This window comes from Sparassis crispa (genome assembly GCF_003851025.1).
Source record: "Sparassis crispa DNA, contig_000007F, whole genome shotgun sequence".
In the NCBI taxonomy this organism is placed as follows: domain Eukaryota; kingdom Fungi; phylum Basidiomycota; class Agaricomycetes; order Polyporales; family Sparassidaceae; genus Sparassis; species Sparassis crispa.
In genome coordinates this window covers 1,464,928-1,486,729 of record NW_020939754.1, presented here as the reverse complement: position 1 = coordinate 1,486,729, position 21,802 = coordinate 1,464,928, and the positions used below count along the sequence as shown (strand labels likewise).

At 47.5% G+C, this 21,802-nt stretch overlaps 6 protein-coding genes across 6 annotated transcripts; 5 read left to right on the top strand and 1 right to left on the bottom strand.

Annotated features, from left to right (window-relative positions):
• Positions 1–1,530: 1,530 nt before the first annotated feature.
• On the top strand, positions 1,531–4,110 carry SCP_0805020 (hypothetical protein; the record flags this gene model as incomplete). The annotated part of the gene is made up of 9 exons (XM_027761090.1): positions 1,531–1,586; positions 1,649–1,687; positions 1,744–1,779; positions 1,846–1,863; positions 1,931–2,348; positions 2,408–2,751; positions 2,806–3,656; positions 3,715–4,047; positions 4,100–4,110. 9 exons carry the CDS (start codon positions 1,531–1,533, stop codon positions 4,108–4,110), a joined length of 2,106 nt encoding a protein of 701 aa, XP_027616891.1.
• A 1,044-nt stretch (positions 4,111–5,154) lies between these two features.
• SCP_0805010 (hypothetical protein) lies at positions 5,155–5,465 on the bottom strand (the record flags this gene model as incomplete). The annotated part of the gene is made up of 2 exons (XM_027761089.1): positions 5,155–5,387; positions 5,447–5,465. 2 exons carry the CDS (start codon positions 5,463–5,465, stop codon positions 5,155–5,157), a joined length of 252 nt encoding a protein of 83 aa, XP_027616890.1.
• A 3,975-nt stretch (positions 5,466–9,440) lies between these two features.
• SCP_0805000 (hypothetical protein) lies at positions 9,441–10,535 on the top strand (the record flags this gene model as incomplete). The annotated part of the gene is made up of 1 exon (XM_027761088.1): positions 9,441–10,535. The coding sequence occupies one exon, from the start codon at positions 9,441–9,443 to the stop codon at positions 10,533–10,535; it is 1,095 nt and encodes a 364-aa protein (XP_027616889.1).
• A 374-nt stretch (positions 10,536–10,909) lies between these two features.
• On the top strand, positions 10,910–14,410 carry SCP_0804990 (Transposon Tf2-9 polyprotein; the record flags this gene model as incomplete). The annotated part of the gene is made up of 1 exon (XM_027761087.1): positions 10,910–14,410. One exon carries the CDS (start codon positions 10,910–10,912, stop codon positions 14,408–14,410), a length of 3,501 nt encoding a protein of 1,166 aa, XP_027616888.1.
• Positions 14,411–15,214: 804 nt separating this feature from the next.
• SCP_0804980 (hypothetical protein) lies at positions 15,215–15,634 on the top strand (the record flags this gene model as incomplete). Its single annotated transcript, XM_027761086.1, has 1 exon — positions 15,215–15,634. The coding sequence occupies one exon, from the start codon at positions 15,215–15,217 to the stop codon at positions 15,632–15,634; it is 420 nt and encodes a 139-aa protein (XP_027616887.1).
• A 4,421-nt stretch (positions 15,635–20,055) lies between these two features.
• Positions 20,056–21,499, top strand: SCP_0804970 (hypothetical protein; the record flags this gene model as incomplete). Its single annotated transcript, XM_027761085.1, has 7 exons — positions 20,056–20,469; positions 20,524–20,637; positions 20,699–20,785; positions 20,835–20,957; positions 21,021–21,140; positions 21,195–21,307; positions 21,358–21,499. 7 exons carry the CDS (start codon positions 20,056–20,058, stop codon positions 21,497–21,499), a joined length of 1,113 nt encoding a protein of 370 aa, XP_027616886.1.
• Positions 21,500–21,802: the final 303 nt, after the last annotated feature.

Below are 21,802 nucleotides of genomic sequence, written 5' to 3'. Positions count from 1 at the left end.
GTTGGTGACGCGTCGTGAGAGCTAACAGACGCCGAATCATGGGACAACATCCATCATCCAATCAGATCGATCTACCGTGAACCACCACGGTACGGTATACTGCTTCTGATATTAGTAATCTTCTCTCACACCTCGAGGCAGGGTTTCTGCCCCCTTCTGGAATATATGCACCTGCATAGCCCCGCTGTTCGGTTGGCCGGTGGACGGAGCTACTAGGGACGCGAGCCGTATCGCCTAGTTACTTCATCTTCTAACTGGTGCTGCGATCGAGGTCTGGCCGTCTAACCATGGGACGCAGAACATGGACTAGGTGTAATTGGACAGGCGTACGTTCAGCGCGTATATTTGGACCTGTGCGTCAGAAGGCACAGGAACGAGCAACGCCTTGAAGCGCCTCACCTCGTGCGTAGTATTTGCGCTGTTCTGTGCCCCCGTGTTCACGCCTGCGGTATTCGGTTCATGCGGTAGACGATTGCCTCATGTACGTGGAGAAGGATTTTCGCCGCTTGCAATGGCCAACTGTCTCTCTCTCAGCGTATGGGCGAGTCTCTTTTGTTGTCTGCATCTCACATATTAACCCTTTCTTTACTGCATCTGCGTGTATCATTTTCTTTTCATCTCCTCCGCGTTCGTGCTTTCCTCACATCCCTACAAGGCTTAAATGCAGTCATCTGGTGATCTCGCCAGACGGCACGCACTTTGGATTGAGTAAGTACAAGTCGCACTGGCATTATCCTTACTGGTAAGTGTTTTCAGATCCTTTCGATTCCGAGCCGTTCAATTAGCGATACTGTGGATGTTGTGAGGATGCTGTTGCTATGTCGTAATTTCTGCATAGCATACATGTCTCTTCATTTTCATGAAGGTCTTTCCATCTCTTAGTAATTGTTCTGCGTAGGAATCGCCGGAACTTAGCGGTCATGACGTTCCGCAGTGAATCTAGTATGCGGTCCTTCCTCACTTTCTATCCAAGGTTTGTGCCGTTGATACTCTGATTTCAAGGCAATTCTCTGTTACTAGTGTTCCAAGTCTCGGAAATATCAACGATTTCGATAACTGAAGTTGGAAGGAGGCACCTGGTGGGCAGCGCTACTGAACGTAGCGGAGCGCGCAACCTCAGACGCAACTCAATTAAAGCGCTTGATCAGCACTTCGTGCTCTCTTGGGAGCTATCTGCACGGCATGCAAACCTTATTATTCGGAACGTGTACTCTGCGAGGCGATGTATCAATCGCGGTTAAGCGGTGTGCTGTCCGCCTCGTTGCAAAGCTGATATCCCTTTCATGACCCCTGGCTCGAAGTCGTAGAATGTTCCTTGTGGTGAGGGTTGATCGAACCACACCATTGAACCGCATCCACAGGTCTTCTTGAACCCCTCTCCCATGTACTTCACCTCCGCTGTGCGGTCTGTACGTGGACAGCCTCAGCGGCCCCAGCCATGTCAAGTTCTCTTAGTCTGGACTTCGGTCGCTCCATGCCGATAAAAGGAGACTGACAGACGGCCTAATACTTCAAGCTTGTCTCCCTCTCATGGCTCAGTCCGTCAACTCGGATTTTTACGACCCGCTGGAGGGCCGTATACCCTCGTACGCCTGTGTTACTCTTGTGGCAGAATTATCACTGATCCGTCCCTGCACTGTCACTGAAGGGTCCGTTACAACCCTCATGATCCGGAGAGCGTGGCATAGTCAGTAAATCAGAGAGAATGAGCGTGAAGTCTTTGCTAACTTAGTGATATCGCAGCAATATAGCTGCCTCTTATAAGCGCACAGGAAAGAGGTAGAAATTTTGCATTTGTCTCACAACTCATGTCATTGACGGACTCTTTCATGCTTCGGTGTGTAGCACTAAGAACTCCTCGACGTGAGTGATATCGTGGCTACATACCGCAGTTCACTCGGTGACCTGGCTTCACTGTCATGGTCATCAGTCCACCGTTGTTCGCGCTCATCATTGGGATCAACTACTACAAAAGCGACAAGATCGGTGATTTAAGAGGCGCGGTGCCTGATGCTAATGCCATACAGAACTTCCTGGAGAATGACCTTGGGGTGCCAAGAGATCACATCAGGAACCTCCGTAACAAGAAGGCTACCAAGGTTGCAATCCTCACCGAGATCCGCACCCTCTCAATGATGGAGCACATACATCAGGGCGATCCCATCTTGATATTTTACGCTGGGCATGGCGGTTCGGCACCGGCACCGGACGGCTGGCAAGGGCCCAAGATTGAAATGCTTCTTCCATGCGACTGCGAGGAATTGGATAACGTATGGTCGAATGTGATACCCGATCGTACGTTTGCTAGTCTTCTCGACAGACTTGCGGAGGCAAAGGGCGATAATATCGTATGTTTTCTTTGTTGTATGTAAGGGTGATGCATTTCATGGCTCGTCATTCTCTACAGACCGTCATTCTTGACTGCTGCCACTCAAGCTCAGGCACTCGCGGGGACAATGCTGAATGCATGGTCCGCGGGATCGACATCCTGGATTCTCCTTCGCCCGATCTTGATCGCCAAATCTGGGGCGCTACTGTAGATGGCAAGCGTGCCTCTCAACCTGCGCCAGGTTTTGCACGCAGTGGATTGAGGTCACACGTACTCCTCGCAGCATGTGGTGCAGGAGAGCGGGCTCAGGAATTTAACAAGAGGGGGCGCTTCACGCAAGCTATTCTCGAACGTCTGTCAATGGCCGGAACGGCCAACATAACATACAAGGAATTGATCCAGCAGATCACTCCCTGGGAGGAGTAAGTCCTGTTACTTTGAATAATCACAAGGAATTATTGCTTACTCGCGTCCAGGCAGAACCCTCAATGCGAAGGTTACAATCAGGGTCGAGTGGTTTTCAATTCTAAGGCACCCAACCTGCGGCGTATGGTATTCGAAGTTCGATGGGAAGGAGAGAAGTACGTCATGAAAGCAGGTGCTGCTCATGGGGTTACCGATGGGGCTCGCTTCGCCATCTACAAGGACAGAAGTGTGACCTCAAATACTTCGCCATTAGGACACCTTACTGCCCAGAAAGTTGATGAATTCACCACAATTCTCGCGGCTCCTCCCGGCGCCCCCCTATTCGACCACGATTCTATCCGGTTTGCATCTCAGACGCATGCGAGCATGTCGGAAAGCCTTCGCGTCCACCTTGACGAGAAGCTGGCTGACTTGTTTGACGAACCCAATGTAGACCCATCGACAGAGCACAGGAGCGTCGAAATGGTGGACAAGGCCGACGCTGAATTGGACGTCACGCTCGAGAATGGATTTGTCGTTTTCGACGTGCTGGATGAGGAGATCACACAATTCAACTTCAAGCGCCTTCCGCACGAAGTTGAGCCTGTTATTTCTGTTATTTCCCTGGTCATCCGCGATGCAGTCCACTATTACTGGCATCTTCGGCGCACCAATCTTTCACACCCTCTTCGAGATCACGTCAATTTGGAGTTCACGAAACTTACCGCTTTGAAGGACCAATTCGGTGATTTCTTGCAGCCTATCACGACTCCTATCGGAGAGAATCTAGTTGGTTGTGATAAGGTTGTCCGGCTTGTTATCGACGACGACTCTTCCATGTATGGCATCAAGATTACCAACAAGTCGAACATACCAATGTTTGCGTCTCTTTTTTACTTTGACAATAGCGACTTCAGCATCTGTGAGTTTGTGTTTAAACCTGAATCATCGTATTCGTTATTGACTACCTTGCTTCGCAGCGACCTACTATCAGACGCCTACTGGGGCAGGAAGAGTCGATACGCCCTTGCCTCCCAATGGGACCCTGACCGTCGGCTACGGGTCAGGCGGCGCTGTGCCCTTCAGCTATTTTCTGCGAGAGGGGCAAGATGTCGACGTGGGACTATTGAAGCTGTTCCTCTCCACGAAACACGTGGATCTGTCATATGTGCCAGTACAATCGGTGCTGAGCTTTCGCGAGTCTGGCCAGCCTCAGCGTCACACCACCGTGAACAAGCCGGAGGAAATCACTTCAACGTGGGATACATTGACAATTCCCATTGTCCAACTGCGGCCTCAGCCTGAGAAAATGAGTGAGCACCAGGTTATTTCCATACTCCAGAAGACTAATGGATACACTTCCAGGTTCTGCTTAGAGTCGTGTGAGACGAAAACGATTGTGTCGTTTATGATCACTAGACGTTTGTTTCAGAATGCTATAGCTGTCCGTCGTGAACCCGTTGATCTACGGACTATGACTGTGTAATCTCGACTGATCTCTTCACATTCAGAACTATGGCAATACATGACGTTACATCTATAGGGTGCCAGCTCCAGAATAACGGTGAAAGCAAAGGCGGCCAACGGCGTCCAAGGGGAGAAGTCAGGTCAGTTGTTCCATCGGTCGCCACCCGCTGTGATTTCTTCTGTAAATTTGCTCTGGCAATGGATATTCGACTGTCAGGAGCAGAATATGTGGTTCGTACTCACCAAAACACTGGGTGGAAATTTTTCCTCGAGTTCGTAGACCAAGCATGACACAGATATGAGCCCCTGAAATATATCACCAGGGATATCATCCACAGGAAACAGAATATATCGGAGAAGGGTGGTAATGCAGTAAGTCAAAGCCAAGCGCATACAAATTGCATGCTGGTATGCAAGTCGTGTAGGGAACAGGTAGTTACGAAGACACTGACGAGTGCTCTGTCAAAGACAATACCGTCAGTAACATATCTAGCGAGACCGACAGCCACTCGACCTCGCAGCCACGGCACAGAGGTGCTGACTATGCTGTAGTTCTAAAAAGATAACCTACGAGGCGTAGAGCTGCTCGAGTCCGATCACGAGTTTGATTTCGATGGTGAATTATTCAGAGTCGTGCCTAACGCTACAGCCGCCGACATTTTCTCCCCCCGTCTCTGCATGACCATACCTCCGAGGATATCTCCATGACTCTTGATTTCTGTCTGCGGCACGGTGGAATAAGAGAGCGAAGGCGTACCTTGAGGACAGCACCCAAATGCACACACCACGTTCTGCGACTAGTCGACTCGTTGATGGACAACTTTCGGCTGAGCCTTGCACTAACCTCCTCGTCAAGTCCCAAGTCGCCCACTTGTCATCGAGTACTAGTAGCGCAACGGCAGATGAGCTTGATGTTCATGATCCGCACTAGGCCTTGGTCATCTTTGGCGGCTTCATCCGAGTCGGTCCCGCATTGAGAGGCGTGGAGAGCGTGATACTTGGAATTTGATGACGCTATTGAGCTTGAAATCAGTGCCATCGGTGCACTCGTCTTCTGCACATGCATTGGTGGCGCCCGATCGGGGGATCAACGACTGCAGAGACGACGGTAGAGTGAGAGGAGCAACATGATAGTAAGACGGGGGGATAAGTCCGAGCGCAGGTGCTTCTTGAGGCTTAGACTTCGCTGTAGAGGTTTAATGAGCATCAGGATGACAGTAAGTAAAGTGGAAGAGGACGACAGACGATTGATGCGGCCCATCATCTGAAAGAGCCAAATCTGCACGATCGTGCATAGTGAGGTAACGTTAGCTGAGGTAGGAGGACCGATCTCCCGATCAGTATACGTTTAAGGGCTCGACCGCGGCCAAGCAGAAGACTTGTATTCAGCCTCTTCTATCGGCGACCTCCTAACGTCATTTGTCGCAGATAATTCGAGGCGAAGCATCCTGTAATGGAGTAGTTGTGCATTAAGTTCCACAGAAACCTGAGAATGACTCTAGTAATAGATGTAAATTGCTCAACGAGGGAGACAATGAAAACATTGAGACTCACCCTCTCGGCTCCACCCATCATTAACATGTTATCCTCGTCATCTGCTACGTGTTCTGCCGTCGCTCGGAGCGTGGTAGTCTCTGATTAAATGTACGATGCGCGCGTAGCAAAGTGCGGTCGATATGCGCTCAGGCGATAATTATCAAAGAGGAAGCGAGACGAAGTGGGTGAAGCAGACTTAGAGATAGTAATAGTAGGAATATTCAGTAACGGGGCACCCATACGATTGAATCTCGTAGATAGGTACCTCAGCTGGTGACCTGGATCGCTCACAAGGAAAGCCAGTGTCGTCGTGACATCAGCTGTGACGTGTTACGTTTGTGAACGTGACGACACGCGTCGACTTACTCTCCGTCGCCGTCATCGAGTGTGCATCTCACCAGCCGTCATTAATGTCGATGCATCCATGTTTACCGCATTCTACGATGTGAACACCACTGCGCCGAGGTGGCGTAGCATTTTACTCCTCATCCTCTCCAGCGAACTTCGTACAGCGTCGTGCAATGCACGCTCGGCTTCCATATTATTGGGAGAACATCTGGGTCATGAATGTGGAAATGGCGTGCATACATGTCCTCCGCCACCTGCAGCGCGGCGGTGTCGCCGATGGACCAGACCCTGGTAGCCAGCGAGCTGCACCCCGCGGCAAAGTGCACTGCATCCTCCCCTGACCGTTATCCATGCAATCTTCTCTGTCAGTGAGCCCTTTGCCTCTACCACAAGTACTGTTGTGTCCGCTTCAATTATGTGGGCCAGCGATAGTTAGATGATGCGATTTACTCTTGCTGCACCCTCTGCTCTCGAAATCAGGACTGTCGTCATCATTTATCATATACATCCAGTCGCTTTGGGTGACCTCTCCCGATGCAGCAACAAGAATATTTCCAGGATTTCAGGAGCGCTAGGGACGATAACGACCATGGCGAGGGGCTGTGACTCCTGTGATAGGCGTTCCTTGGAACCTTAGTATCCGGGTTCTCATCGCCAGTGCACGGCCGAACAGCAATCAAAGGACATCCTCGGTGAGCAGGACTAAAAGCTCGCAGTTGAATCACAATTGATAAGGGTTCTCGTTCTGGTACGTTTATAACCCTTTCATTTCCGCTACATGGCCTTTGTGCAGATAGCCTCCTCAGTGGCGCAGCAGCGACCACAGTCTTGAAATATTCTCCGCAAGCCACCATAGATGGAGCACGGGCAGTTTGCATAGCACCTCGGTCCGCGGTATCCGGGTGAATGACTTTCTGGTACCTGTGTACATCTCCGGCCCTCCGCGCCTGCCTTGAATAAGCTTCAAAGAATCGTAGATAGAGACACAGGAAGCATTACCACTTTTATCCATTGGAAATAACCTGGCAAAAAGCATGGAAATCAATAATATATTTTCAGAGGAAAAACCTCGAGAAAAAAGTGAGAAAAGAACAAAACATTCTCACGGTTTTTCCCTTGGAAATAAGTTGCCTACCATACACCGCAAAACCAAGCTGATGTTGGCGCGACAGGCGGTCTATGGAGCAGACAATGCTCAAGTCAGATTGTTCAATCGAGGTGGTTGGGTAGCTCAATAGGATATTCAGAGGCTCGAGGCTGCTTTGATGTCGCACAAAAGTGTTGTACTGAGATTTTGAGTCAAGATTGGGTTGCCCCTGAGCCGTGACCCTTGTCTGACCTCGGCGCCGATGTCATTGCGCTGTTTGGCTCTTATGTTGATAAACTCTTGCCTCTCAAGTCTCCAGCAGGCTTAACAGCACAGTCGGCATGATCATTTTGCTCAATAAATCTATGTTCTGTCTTAACATGTCAATCCTATATTATGCCCAATGTCCTTCAGTAATTATGACTGTCCCCGGGTCGCTGAGCGGCTATCATCATTAGGCAACTCGCCTCTTTGCCTCTTCCTTGGTCTGCGCTCAATATCCATGTCAGTGTCAGATGTCTCGCTCTCATCCACATCCTCTGGTTCCACCTCCATGTCAGTTGTCAGACTGGGTCCCACATTTTGGACTTGTACTGATTGCGCTGTCTTCACTGCCTTGTTTCTTGCTCGTGTTGCAGCTGCTTTTGCCCTGGTTTCGGATCGCTTCTTGTCTCTGTCCACCCGGAGAACTGTTGCCAGCTCAGCATGCCATTTCACACGGTCATCAACAAGTGCCTGTGGAGCAGTCAATGTCCGGGGGAGGCAGCGCCGCAGGAGATGACTATTGTGTAGTGCATGGGTATTGATGACGAAGTGATTGTCATCATTGTGAAATATTGTGCATGCAACTCGTCCAGTGAGCTCTCTTTCCTGAAGGATGGAACGTGATGCAGTTATTTGACAGGCACATGTACAACAATCATGTTGCACATTCAGTATAAACTGAATGGCCTACGCTGTTCTATTAGAGTGACTCCCTTGATACAACTGCATATAACTCACTTTGGATGGAACAACATGATATGTTTTATGAGTGTTACAACGCTCCTCACTTGTGGCGCGTCTTTTCTTTTTCTTTTCCTTGTTCCCTTTACGTTACCAGACCACGTGATCCAACACGTGACTCATCGGAGCGCAACCTCCGATTCTTTATCCAGATGTCCAGAACCCCTAGTCTAGGGTTACACCGGATCCAACTCCGGACCTTCTTCTTATCGCACATGCAAGACGTGCATGTATGCCTCATCTTTACCTCGTTCTGATACACGACTCGTTATCCCCATTAGTACTGATTATCTCTCACGACCTTACTCAGCTTTCCCATACATATTACTTCCTCGCTGTTACCCTGCTTAGACATCATTTCACCTTATCTAGCCAATGAACGATCCTGCATTACTGCGTAGTACTGCGGATACCTTTTGTATAAGTAGACGACCTTGTCGAGCTGGATCCCCATCTCGACCTGGTTACCATTAAACCAGCTTTTCACTTGCCTTTGACTGAGATCGACCGTCAGTAGCAGACAGCTACTACGAGTCATAAGAACGAACTCTGATCGACCTTCAGTGCGAGGACATCGCCAGAAGTGTCACTCGAACGGACTTGTGTCTTAGACTAAGACCTTGTCTCGTGACGACTCGACTAGACGCTCGTGTTTCGCTGCCGCGTAACATTAGGTCGAGATCTTATTACTCTCTGTGACTTCCTAAAGTCTATCAATGAACTACCGACTGGACCGAACCTTGAAGACTAAACGATACACCCGATTCGATTGCTAAAGCACCGTTTGAGATTACTCTGTAATCGAGGTAGCTGAAGGGATAGACTGATCACTCATCTTCGGAGAGGGGTCTGTCCGAGAGACCAATAGGCCGAGGAGGCTGAGGTAATCACTCGAGCAATCAGCAAATAGGTGTATCAGTTTGAAGACAGAAGACACTCTACGGGCTTGTTAGCCGACAATGAACGAACCCACTTAGTTAAGGACGGTGTGCAGTCTACGTGTAGACATAGGCCACACAGAAGAATTTATCCACGCTGGATTTTAACTACATCAACCCGACCGCTCTTCCAGAGCAGTACCGCGAGCACCTCCCATCCCAAGCGGAGTGGAGCACAGAACGAAACGCGCATTTTATAGGAGGAAGGCCTGTATTCATCAGGCCAGACAATCACAACTTCGACTACTCCCCAGAGGAATTTGAAAGGACACTTCCCCATAATCTTGGTGGAATAGTGCTCCAGCACATCGCAGACAGCGGTATAATGACCTCCTATCCAGGAGAAAGACCAGACGCCCCTTGGAACCCCCCTGCCCAGAATCCTGTACCCCAACCGACTCTTGCACCAATCGTACCCGATTACATACCACCGATGGCTACAGTTACCATGGATGAAGGACGTCACCATGCTAGCCAGAAGGAACTTGGTTTTAGAAAACCCGAGATCTTCAACGGTTCAGACCGTTCGAAGCTTAGGGAATTTATAAACCAATGCAAGAACTACATGGCCGGAAATAGCCATGTCTACCAGGAGGACAATCAGAAGATCGCATTCGTGCTATCGCACATGCAAGGAGGAACAGCAGGATCATGGGCACAGAGCTTCATAGAAACGGAACTCACCAATGACGACTTCCTTTCTTATGGGAGTTGGAGAGACTTCATTGCAAGTGTGAACAAAGCATTTGGCGATGAAAATATTGAAGAAACCGCTCGTACCTTGCTGCGTAACATTAAGCAAGGAACTCGTACTGCGGACGACTACATTGCCGAATTCCGATCGCTTGAATCCAAGGCGAAACTAGAAGATGCCGGAAATATCGAGTATTTCAAGTGGGGACTTAACGACCCACTCCGACAAAGGATATATGGGATGGAAAGCATGCCCAAGACACTTGACAAGTGGTACGAATACGCCTCGCGGTTTGATAACCAATGGAGATCTGCTCAGATCTTCAAGCGAGGAGCCACTACGACGACGCGAGGAAAAGGCCGATCTGTCCATCGTCCCTACTACTCGGCTTCTGCAAAGGATCCAAACGCGATGGATGTTGATCGTGTCAATATCTCGCGCTTATCCCCAGACGAGCGACAGAAGAGAATGAAAGAAGGATTATGTTTCCTATGCGGAAAGAAGGGCCATATAGCCAACGACAGACAATTTCACCCCCAGTCTGGAAGTTTCACCCGTGCTAGAACGATACAGCCCGGGTTAGACACAGACACGATCACATGGATCAAGAAGATGCGAGAAGACCTCGCACAGAAGAAGGAGACGTCGAAGGAAGAAACCAGAGAGGAACAGATCGCCTATGTGCGAAACGTCTTCAACGACATGACTGACGAAGAACGAACCTAATTGGGTTTTTGAGACGACGGCCACTAGTAATGCATGGACCGTCGCATCTTACCGTATCTCCCCTCGTTATTTGTAACACTAGCGGAAATTCAATCACCGTGAATATTTCGTTGGGAGAGAAGGAAGACGTTACAACAGAAGCCTTGATCGATTCCGGTGCAGCCGAAACGTTCATGAACATTCATTTTGCGGAAGAAAACAATTTCATCAGATGGGAATTACCGAAACCAATTAAAGTCATGAATGCAGATGGCACACCAAATCAAATGGGCACCATTACTCATTGTACCTGGAAGATGATGAAAATCGGAGGAAGGAAGACACTTACTCGCTTCCTCTTGACCGGCATTGGCAAAGAAAACATACTTCTCGGCATGCCGTGGCTTAAACGCCTCAATCCGATGATCAACTGGGAAACCGGTGACTTTTGGTTTGGTAAAGATGCCAAATGGCCACCGAAACCCACCGTCGAAGATGCACCAGATGAAGAAGTTTCAATTTCTAAGGAAGATGGACTCCCAGAGTTAATCACCACCGAAACTTCCCCTACCTCGTTTGGACATTCAGAATCTATCAGAGAAATCATGGCCGATAACACTGAGCGTGGCGAGTTACCCGCAGTGCGGAATGATACCGAACCAGATGACCCACCATCAGAACCCCCTATGGATCAGCTCGATGATGACGATCTAGTTATATCCTATATCGCAGGAGAGCCAGTTATTGGGATATTTGAACCCATCAAGAAGGAGTCACCTTTGACGAATGAAGAGACTGAAACTGCAGTCTTCACCATACGAAGAGGCCCCGCCATTGGAAGAATGACACACAGTACTCGATCCCCATTATTCTGTAACGCACAGAATACGGTCTTTTACAAACCATCTGGTAAATCACAAGAATTGGCACAACAGGCACACAAGGAAGCATCAGCTGTAGACAAACTCAAAACCGTCGAGGAGTTGGTCCCCAACTACCTCCACGATTTGAAGTCCGTCTTTGAAAAGAAAGCAGCTGAACATTTTCCAGAAACCAGGCCTTGGGACCATGCCATTGACTTAAAACCCGATTTTATTCCACGTGACTGTAAAGTCTATCCATTATCGCTTAAAGAACAAGGAGCGATGGATGACTTCCTGGAAGAAAATCTGCAAAAAGGATACATCCGACTGTCGAAATCTCCCATGGCTTCACCATTTTTCTTCGTAGGAAAGAAAGACGGAGCACTACGTCCCTGTCAGGATTACCGATACCTGAATGAAGGGACGGTGAAGAACGCCTATCCTCTTCCGCTCATTTCTGACCTTATGGATCAATTCAAAGGCGCATCGATCTTTACGAAAATGGATTTACGCTCCGGATATAACAATGTCAGAATCAAAGATGGTGACCAATGGAAGGGCGCATTTAAGACAAATCGCGGACTTTTCGAACCTATGGTCATGTTCTTTGGACTCTGCAACTCCCCGGCGACTTTCCAAATGATGATGAACGCACTCTTCAAGGACATGATCGATGAGGGATGGATAGTCATTTACATGGATGATATCCTCATCTTCTCAAACAATTTGGAAGAACATCACGTTCGAACCCGACACGTACTCCAACGACTCAAAGACAACGACTTATTCCTTAAACCGGAAAAGTGTTTCTTTGACGTTAAAGAAGTCGAATTCCTAGGCATGATCATTCGAGAAAACTACATTGGCATGGACCCTATCAAACTTAAAGGAATTGCAGAATGGCCTGAACCAAGCACGGTAAAAGGTGTTCGCTCTTTCCTAGGATTTGGAAACTTCTATCGGAAGTTTATTGCCAACTTCTCGGATATTGCCAAACCATTGACGAATCTTACGCGCACTGCCGCTGGATCTCCACCTTTTGAATGGACAACAGAATGTCAGACAGCTTTCGACACATTGAAGCAACGATTCAGTACCGCCCCAGTACTGTTACTGCCTGACAAGGCAAAACCCTTTATTGTTGAATCTGATGCTTCCAAGTTTGCTACGGGTGCAGTTTTACGCCAAGCCGACATCAATGGAGACCTCCATCCTTGTGCCTACATTTCACAGACGCTCAATCCAGCTGAACGGAACTACGAAATCTACGACCGCGAACTCCTCGGAATCATTCGAGCTCTCGCTGAATGGCGCCATTATCTTGAAGGCTCTCCCCATCCCGTCGAAGTTCGCAGTGATCACAAGAACCTCACGTACTTCCGTACAGCTCAGAAGTTAAACCGCCGACAAGCACGATGGAGTCTCAAATTATCACAATTTGATCTTCACCTCATCCATGTCCCTGGCACTCAGATGATCCAATCTGATGCGCTATCTCATCGTAACGGACTCGATGACAGTGAAAGTGACAACGAAGATCGCGTTCTTTTACCCAACGCACTATTCGTGCGATCCATTTCCCCGACACTATTCGATGAAATCAGGAATCACGCAGCAAAAGACCTCATTGTTCACGAAGCCCTCGAAGCGATTGCGCACAAAGGGCCATTCCCCATGAAATCATCGCTTTCCGACTGGGAAGTTCGCGATGGTGTCATCCTTTACAAGGGAAAAATCTACGTTCCACCATCCGAAACTCTTCGTCGTGACCTCGTTCGACTACATCACGACTCCCCTGCCATGGGTCACCCTGGAAAGTTCAATACCCTTGAACTGTTACGTCGTGAATTCTGGTGGCCCGGCATGTATACATTTGTCTACAATTATGTTGAAGGCTGTGCCGCCTGTCAACAAATGAAACCGAATACTCATCCAACTCGTATTCCTTTGGAACCAATTCCCGCCGACCCACACGCATTACCATTTTCCTGTTGCACCACCGATTTTATTACCGACCTCCCCGTTTCCAACGGTTTTGATTCAATTATGGTCGTAGTAGACCATGACCTTACGAAGGGGGTGATTCTTACGCCCTGCCTCAAAACGATCACAGCCGAAGGAACGGCCAAGATTTTTCATGACAAAGTATACTCGCAATTTGGATTACCCGACCGAATCATCTCGGATAGAGGACCTCAATACGCATCCAAGGTCTTCCAAGAGTTAAATCGACTACTCCAGATCAGATCATCAATGAGCACAGCTTATCACCCTCAGATGGACGGAGAAACAGAGCGAGTCAACCAGGAGCTGGAAATCTATCTTCGACTCTATTGCGGAAACAACCCTGAAACATGGGCTGACCGCCTGCCAGACCTCGAGTTTTGTCATAACACAAGGGAACACTCGGCACGGAAGATGAGCCCATTCCGCATTATGATGGGATACGAACCACGTGGACTCCCTTCCGTATTTCCGACCACGAACATTCCATCGGTTGAATCCAGGCTTGACATGTTGCAGAAGATAAGACTAGAAGCACTAGCCATGCACGAGTTAGCCCGACAACAGATGGCGGACCGAGTCAGACAAGGATCGCCGAAGTTTACGTTAGGACAAAAGGTCTGGCTAGACTCGAGGAACCTGAAGGTCAATTACGCCTCGCGCAAGATAGCACCAAAGCGTGAGGGGCCATTCGAAATTGTCGAAGTCATCGGACCAGCCAACTATCGTCTCAAACTCCCGAAGACCTGGCGAGTTCATTCCGTATTCCACGCCGCCCTTCTATCTCCTTATCGCGAAAATGACATACATGGTCCGAATTACGTGAACCCACCACCTGATGTCGTTGATAACGAAGAAGAGTACGAAGTCGAAGCCATCCTGAATCACAAGACGTACCGAGGTCGTCTGAGTTACTTAGTCAAGTGGAAGGGATATTCTTCAGCAGAAAACTCGTGGGAACCTACCCACAATTTACAGAATGCCAAGCGAATCCTCGATGCATATAAAAGGACCAGGAGAATCCAGTAGAAGAGAAGAAACCCGGAATGACTACCACGACGGTTTTCCTCATCATCTTCCTAATCGTCCTCCACTGCACAACCCTCACTTTTCTTTGGATCATCCACCGAATCCTTATCAGACGACTTGTCGAACACACACTTTTCACGCGAGACAGCCCGCACGCTAACGGCTGGGGTGATCAGAACGATGCCTGGAACTGATCAGGCAGCTCTTATCTCTGTGGGAATGCTCTTTATCATCCAATGGATTTTCATCTATTTGATTATTACCCGGATCCACGACATTCTATTTCACATCACAGATAACCGCGATCCCCTTAACGACCGAAAGGTATAAAAGGAGGAGAAGACGATATATCATCAATGCCCACTTCCGCTATAGACGACCTTGTTCACAATATACTCGCTGAAGTCGCCTCCACAATTATGAGCATACCCGCATCGCCTACGCTTGTCAATGGAGTACCCTCTCGAGCACAGACACCCTTTATCCGCGCCTCATCGCCCTCACCTTCTATCGAACTCAGTCACGCATCGGACGAACAAGAATTTGCCACACGTCTGATCTCGGCTATCCGTGTTCCTGTCGACTTCACAGATATCCTCGTTGCCTTACCAAATCGCCCGCAAGATCGACAAGCAGTGGTTTCCATGCAACGAGCATTAGAAATGGTCGAGTGGATGCAGACGGCCAGACAAGAGCTCATTGCAGCAGAGGAAAGGACGAGCAGAGCCCGAACCAGAGTCGACCAAGTCTGGTCATTAATGCGCAGTACGGTCACTCGTACAGCACAGGAGATTTGGAGAGAGCATGGGGACGAAGACATCGGACACATCCTCGGATACACCACTAATGGAATACCCGCATCCACTCCTCGCTCGTCGCCAGAACCAATTTCCGTTCGACCTCGCCCTCCTCGTTCACACACACCCAGTGGACGATCTCCGTTATCCCAACCATCTTTCTCGACCGCATCCACTTCTTCGCGTCGCAGTCATCCCTACAGGGATGGACGTATCCCCGAACAAGGATCACGAACAAGCCGGCGGACATGCTACAGATGTGGAGGAGATCATTATGTCCGCGACTGCCCCCGATGACGATGAAGATCACAATATTTCTTATGGGACAAGAAACGTTAGACGGGAGCTGATGTTACAACGCTCCTCACTTGTGGCGCGTCTTTTCTTTTTCTTTTCCTTGTTCCCTTTACGTTACCAGACCACGTGATCCAACACGTGACTCATCGGAGCGCAACCTCCGATTCTTTATCCAGATGTCCAGAACCCCTAGTCTAGGGTTACACCGGATCCAACTCCGGACCTTCTTCTTATCGCACATGCAAGACGTGCATGTATGCCTCATCTTTACCTCGTTCTGATACACGACTCGTTATCCCCATTAGTACTGATTATCTCTCACGACCTTACTCAGCTTTCCCATACATATTACTTCCTCGCTGTTACCCTGCTTAGACATCATTTCACCTTATCTAGCCAATGAACGATCCTGCATTACTGCGTAGTACTGCGGATACCTTTTGTATAAGTAGACGACCTTGTCGAGCTGGATCCCCATCTCGACCTGGTTACCATTAAACCAGCTTTTCACTTGCCTTTGACTGAGATCGACCGTCAGTAGCAGACAGCTACTACGAGTCATAAGAACGAACTCTGATCGACCTTCAGTGCGAGGACATCACCAGAAGTGTCACTCGAACGGACTTGTGTCTTAGACTAAGACCTTGTCTCGTGACGACTCGACTAGACGCTCGTGTTTCGCTGCCGCGTAACAATGAGTAGGTGAAGGTCGCCGCAAAATTGGCATACCTAGAGTGGAATGCAGTGAGTTACCTACAAGGAAGGTATCCAATATGACTATGGAAGATGCTAATGCATCTGAGACAGCATTGACAGTTAGAATCTCTGCTATACGTCCAATTATATTTGCTTGATTTTCCTGACATAAAGCAGTTAGTTAGGTATATTGAGCTGGACTGACTGAACAATGTACTTCTGATATTACAACCACCCATGCACCAACCTTACAAACATCCCCAGATTGAGCAACAACATGTATGGCATCACTCCATATGGAATCTGGGGTTAGGCCTAGTTCTGCATAGTTGTCTGCCATAAAAGCAAGAGTTTCTGAGATATGACAAGTCTTGCGCTTTTGCTGTGGATATATTTTGACCGATCCTGCAATAAAGGGCTTGTCGGGTGTCCAACCCAAATGATGCTGGATGATTGTTTGTCGTTTGAGCAATGATCGTACATCCTTGCCAGCTTGAACATGTAGATGATCTTGCAGCCAATATCCGCCACTGAGAATATGCTTAACACGATCTATATCAGCCAGTTTGTGAGCAATATCACGACTTGGGGCCTGGTGATTGCTCAAGACTGAGCACATGCGGAAGATCGCATTGAAACATTCAAAGATTTCTGTTGAAAATCGCACTGCAGGGCCAAATCGCTGTATGTCGGCCAGAATGTGTTTTAGAACATGAAGCTTGCCTTTCACAAGGATTCGGGCAGGATCAAGATCATCAAATGCATCCAATGCATTATCAATCAAGATTTTTAGATCATCCTATAAAATGTAGAATATTTAGTATTGAATAATATGATCAAATAGATAATATTCACCAGATATTGTGCCATATTATCGATCTCTGGTATCCATAATACTGCACCAAGCTCACCCATTGCCTTCATAACCTTGAATTGTGAAGGGGATGCAATATCATGCACATGAAATGTTGCAGTCTGCATAATTGTCTTGAAGTACTTGCCAATAAGACCATTGCGATACTGTATGATATAAGAGGCGCGTATTGGTGGAATATTGAGTCCTTGAATATCTGTTGCCTGAAGTCGGAGTGTAAACAGATCCTGATTGGCTTCTGTCCATGATGTGTGAAGAGAATGCCAATAATACTTCACAAGGCCCAGTAATATGGTGTGAAGAAGCTCTACTGGAGTATCCTGGGTCGGATCAAGAGCTAAAATATATGTTAGTCTAATTACTAAACAGCTAACTTTGTGAAACTTACTTGAAATTGTTAGAAGAATATTAAATGGTTGAGCAGTCTCTGTTTTGAGCCATTCCGCAAGCTGATCAGCAATTGATTCAGATGAACGACCTGGTTCTGATGCTTTAATCTCGCGGGCCTTTTGAATAAGTTGTTCAATCCAATGTTGTGCAATCTTGTCTTTCACCCCTGATGCAGTTTGATGATCTGCAACCTTCTGTGCAACTCCAAAGGCGGCAAGTCTAAGTTGCTCAAGTATTGCTTCTTTGGTCTGTGTTGCATTTCGCAGTTCACCAGGCTACAAAGTTAAAACATTAGCCACATATATATCTCATTCAAATGATGCTTACTTCATGTAATGCATGATACCCTTCATCTGATTCTTGAACCTCATATGGACCTCCTACCTTACATCGTCGGCATTTGCAGTTAGCATTCATACCAATATGAGATGCTTCTTCGGCCTGCTGGGGATTATCTGCAGGCAAATCAGGCACAATTAACCTGACTCGTGTATGGCGATTGGTTGCAGCATTAAAACATCGAATTGGCTTTTTGTGTGTTTCTCTATAAGGCGACATATTAGTTTATAACTATTGCAAGTATAAATAAACATACTGTATAAGTGGCATGATTGCTTCAAATTGCTCTGGTGCAGAAGCATGCGGTGATGTAGATACAAACTTGACAAAATATTCCTGCTGAAGCAGTCGACCTGGCAAGTTTGAATTGACCATATAAACATTGACGTGTTTTTGGTATTGTTTGGAGCGAGCACCTGAAACATCGTCTGCCCACAATGGAATAAAAATGGTTACCAAGTCCTCATCATCTGCAAGTTTACGGAGAGGATTGGGCATATTGCTTGCATACTGCTTGAATGGCTCTATAAAATATGTAACTTAGTAGTGCTAATAGACTAATATTAAGAGAAACTGACCCTCAAATACAATGGAAGCTTTTTCAAGAAGATCATAATAATTGTAGCAAAATTGTGAGAGTTGAATACTAACAAGCTCTGATGCTTCTTCAACATGCAGCTTCTAAATATGGCAAAAAAAATTGGTTAGTTACAGTTATTACAAATTATATTAACTCACATTATTATTCATTCTCTGTACTAAACGACAATCTCCATAAAGCTCTCCATGTCGTCGCATCCAGATAATAGGAATCACAAGCTGACCATTTTGAAGTTCATTAAGTTCATTAACATAGAACTGCTTGGACCCTGATGCCGAACGTGCAGCAGGAGTAAGTAGATCAAGAGGAACTTCTTTCCAACGTTCTGCCTGCCATGTTTCTGAAATTGGACCATCTGTAACCTCTGGCCAAATATTAATATATGGTGCCACTTGTGGATTTGCGAAGTCCTGCATGCCATCAATAAATGTGAGAGAATATTTAAGAGAAGTGTGACTTACCATGTGTATTATGTCACGAGGATCATTCACATAAAAGTGATTGCCAAGAGATGACTTTTGTGGAGAGGTGGTAACCCCACATAAAGTGCGTAGTTGATTTTGCATCTGACGAAAACCTTTGAAGGAAGGAACATTCTTAGCTCCAACTTCTCTCATAATCCATAAAATCATCTTGAGCTGACTGCTAGACAAACGCAGTCTCGGCAAATTGTCTAAAACATCGAGTAAAAACATCTATCATTCAAGTCAAAATGTTAAAATTACTACAAGGATTAAAATAAATATACGCACAGTTTTGTTTCCATATGGAGCAAAGTCGTGATCTACAGGCACTCCTGTAAAGTGTTCGTGCATGTCATCTTCATCTCCTTCTTCACCATTCAGGCCTTATAATGCAAAGAATTAAGTAATGTCTCAATGCAAACCTGACTGTTCAACTTACCCAAGTTTTGAAATTCCTGAACTACATTTGAGACTGTTGCATCCTCCCCAATGCTATCAAATTCCTCCTCTTGCACCTGTAATGCAAGCCGCTCGCATTCCTGGCGTAATAATTCCTGATGTCTGGAATGAGCATTCATCTCAACTCCAGGATAGAATCTGGCCAGCTCTTCATCAGTGAAGATGGGCTCGCTGTCCAAAGAAATCCCATTGATATCTTCATGTTCATGAGATATGGTCATAGCAATGGATCCAGGTGATGTTTTTAGATATGATGCTGCATCTTGAAGTCTCGATGTTCCTGCCTGCAAGTATGGACGTTCGAGATCCCGTTGATCACGTTCAGCTCGTGCTTGCCTCTCATTCTGATGTGCCACATTGCCTGCATGAGAGGGTGAAGCCAGATGTCCTCTGAGAGACTTCCGACCTATCCAGTTTCCAAAACCGGAGGGATCACTCTCCTTGCAAATTCGACAGCGGACCTTTTTCGTTGCAGGGTCCTCATCAATATCTGTAAACTCGTGAGAATGTGAATACATGTACTAAGTGATTGCACTCACAGTCGGGCAAATCCTGTGCTTTTCGTCCACGCATAGCAGAGTTCAGATGAAGTGCTGGAGATCGAAAGAATGTATATGTTCAGTGTCGATGTTGTTGAACTGCCTGAATGTTGCGGTGTCACGACATTGTCACACTCTTGTTGTGACTGCACGTGCTTGGCGCTTAGTTCTGTGACTTTCAACAGCACCATGGCCACTTCAATATTTAAGGGCTCAATGCGGGATCCCTTTCCTCACTCGAACTTCTGTCTGTCCTTGCATCTTATGGCAAATATCCCCATTGATCCTGTCCTCTTGCACGAGGAAGCTTCTGTGAATCCACCTTCTGTTCTCGACCTTATCACCGAGATTCAGGCAAACAACTCAACCGCACCGGCCACCCCACCCAGTCATGCATCATCTCCCGACCCAGAAGAGGAAGATCAAGCACAAGAACATCTCTCCGAAGACCAGCCACATGGTACGCGTCGGACTCGTGAGGAATATGAGGGTGAAAACACACGTTACGGTGAACGTCTCGATGCTGTTGAATTTGGGCAGCGTTTGAAGCGACAGCGAAACCTCACTCCTCACTCGGAGTCAGAGCTTGCACGTTTTGCAGAGGTATCATCACATTCTTCTCCTTCGCATAAGCCATTATAACGTGATTCCTGCCAGTCTCCACACCTCCTCCAACACACAATGTATACCTACGGTTTGCTGCTGGAATGCCGTGACTACCTTCAGAAACTGTCTCGGGACAGTGAGTACAAGATCCCCGATACATTGCGGGTGAGTCACCTATATTCAATGGCCGAGAGACTTTCGTCATTCATTTGCTGTTTGCTCATAGGCCACTTTGACGGACTACGTGCACACATACATCCTCTCTCCAACCATTGAGTCCTATTGCAAGGCTTCAAATCCTGGCAACATCTTAGTGAGTTGTCATTAATTTTGCCATGTTGCGATCTCACTGCTGTCCACAGGCTGCGATGCGGCACCTCAATATTGCACAAATTCCTCCTGAACAGGAGACCGGTCGGTGTGCCGTTATTCGTACAGTCGTCGCGAAGGGTCTCACGGAGTGGCGGAACCACGTGAAAACTCAGGTGCGTCATTGTTGTCGCCTTCAACGGTGTCGGCCACCACATGGTGCACTGATTGAATTCTAGATTTCCATCTCCATTGACGCCAAATCCACCATTCGTAACCTTGCCGCGCTTGCCCATGCATGCATCAAGACTTGCAGCGCGCGTCCGACCGTTGCGATGTACATCCGCCTCGCGTATATCGTGAGTCACAATAAATTTATACCTCCGCTCTCATTTACTCTTGTAATCCTATAGCGGCTCATTTTCGTGAAGTTTTCGGGGCTCAAGGAGGACGCATTCTGGAACAAGGTTGATTCGTCTATGAAGGAGATCCGTGAGCAGTACAGGACATCCGGAGCAATCTACGAGTGAGTACCATCATCCCACACTTGTGTTCTCACTCAACTTGCGTGAATAGTGCGTACCAGGCAGTCTACAGGAATGACAAGCTCACTTATGGTGAGCCCGACAACGCCATGTACCCGATCGCTCTTGCTACCTCCATTCCCGCGTTCATAAACGACCTGAATGCTGCTTCGAACAGCCGAGGGAATGAGTGATTGGTGCCGGGGTTTCAGAGGGCATGCGAGCCGGATATTATAGCTGATTGAACTGTACAATATCTTGAATATCATTGCATGGTGACAACCTTGCGACACATGGGAGATCCGGCTGGATGCAATGACAGAGAATTGACCGCGGCATCACCAACAAGCATCCTGACATACCTTGAGTTACAATCCAGCTAATGTTCATGTAAGGCAACATATGGTATTCACGAAATAATTACGACAGCTCGAACAGTACTCGAAGACAAGGTAGCTACAATAACCTGACAATCGGCTGATGAGCTTGGTGCCAAC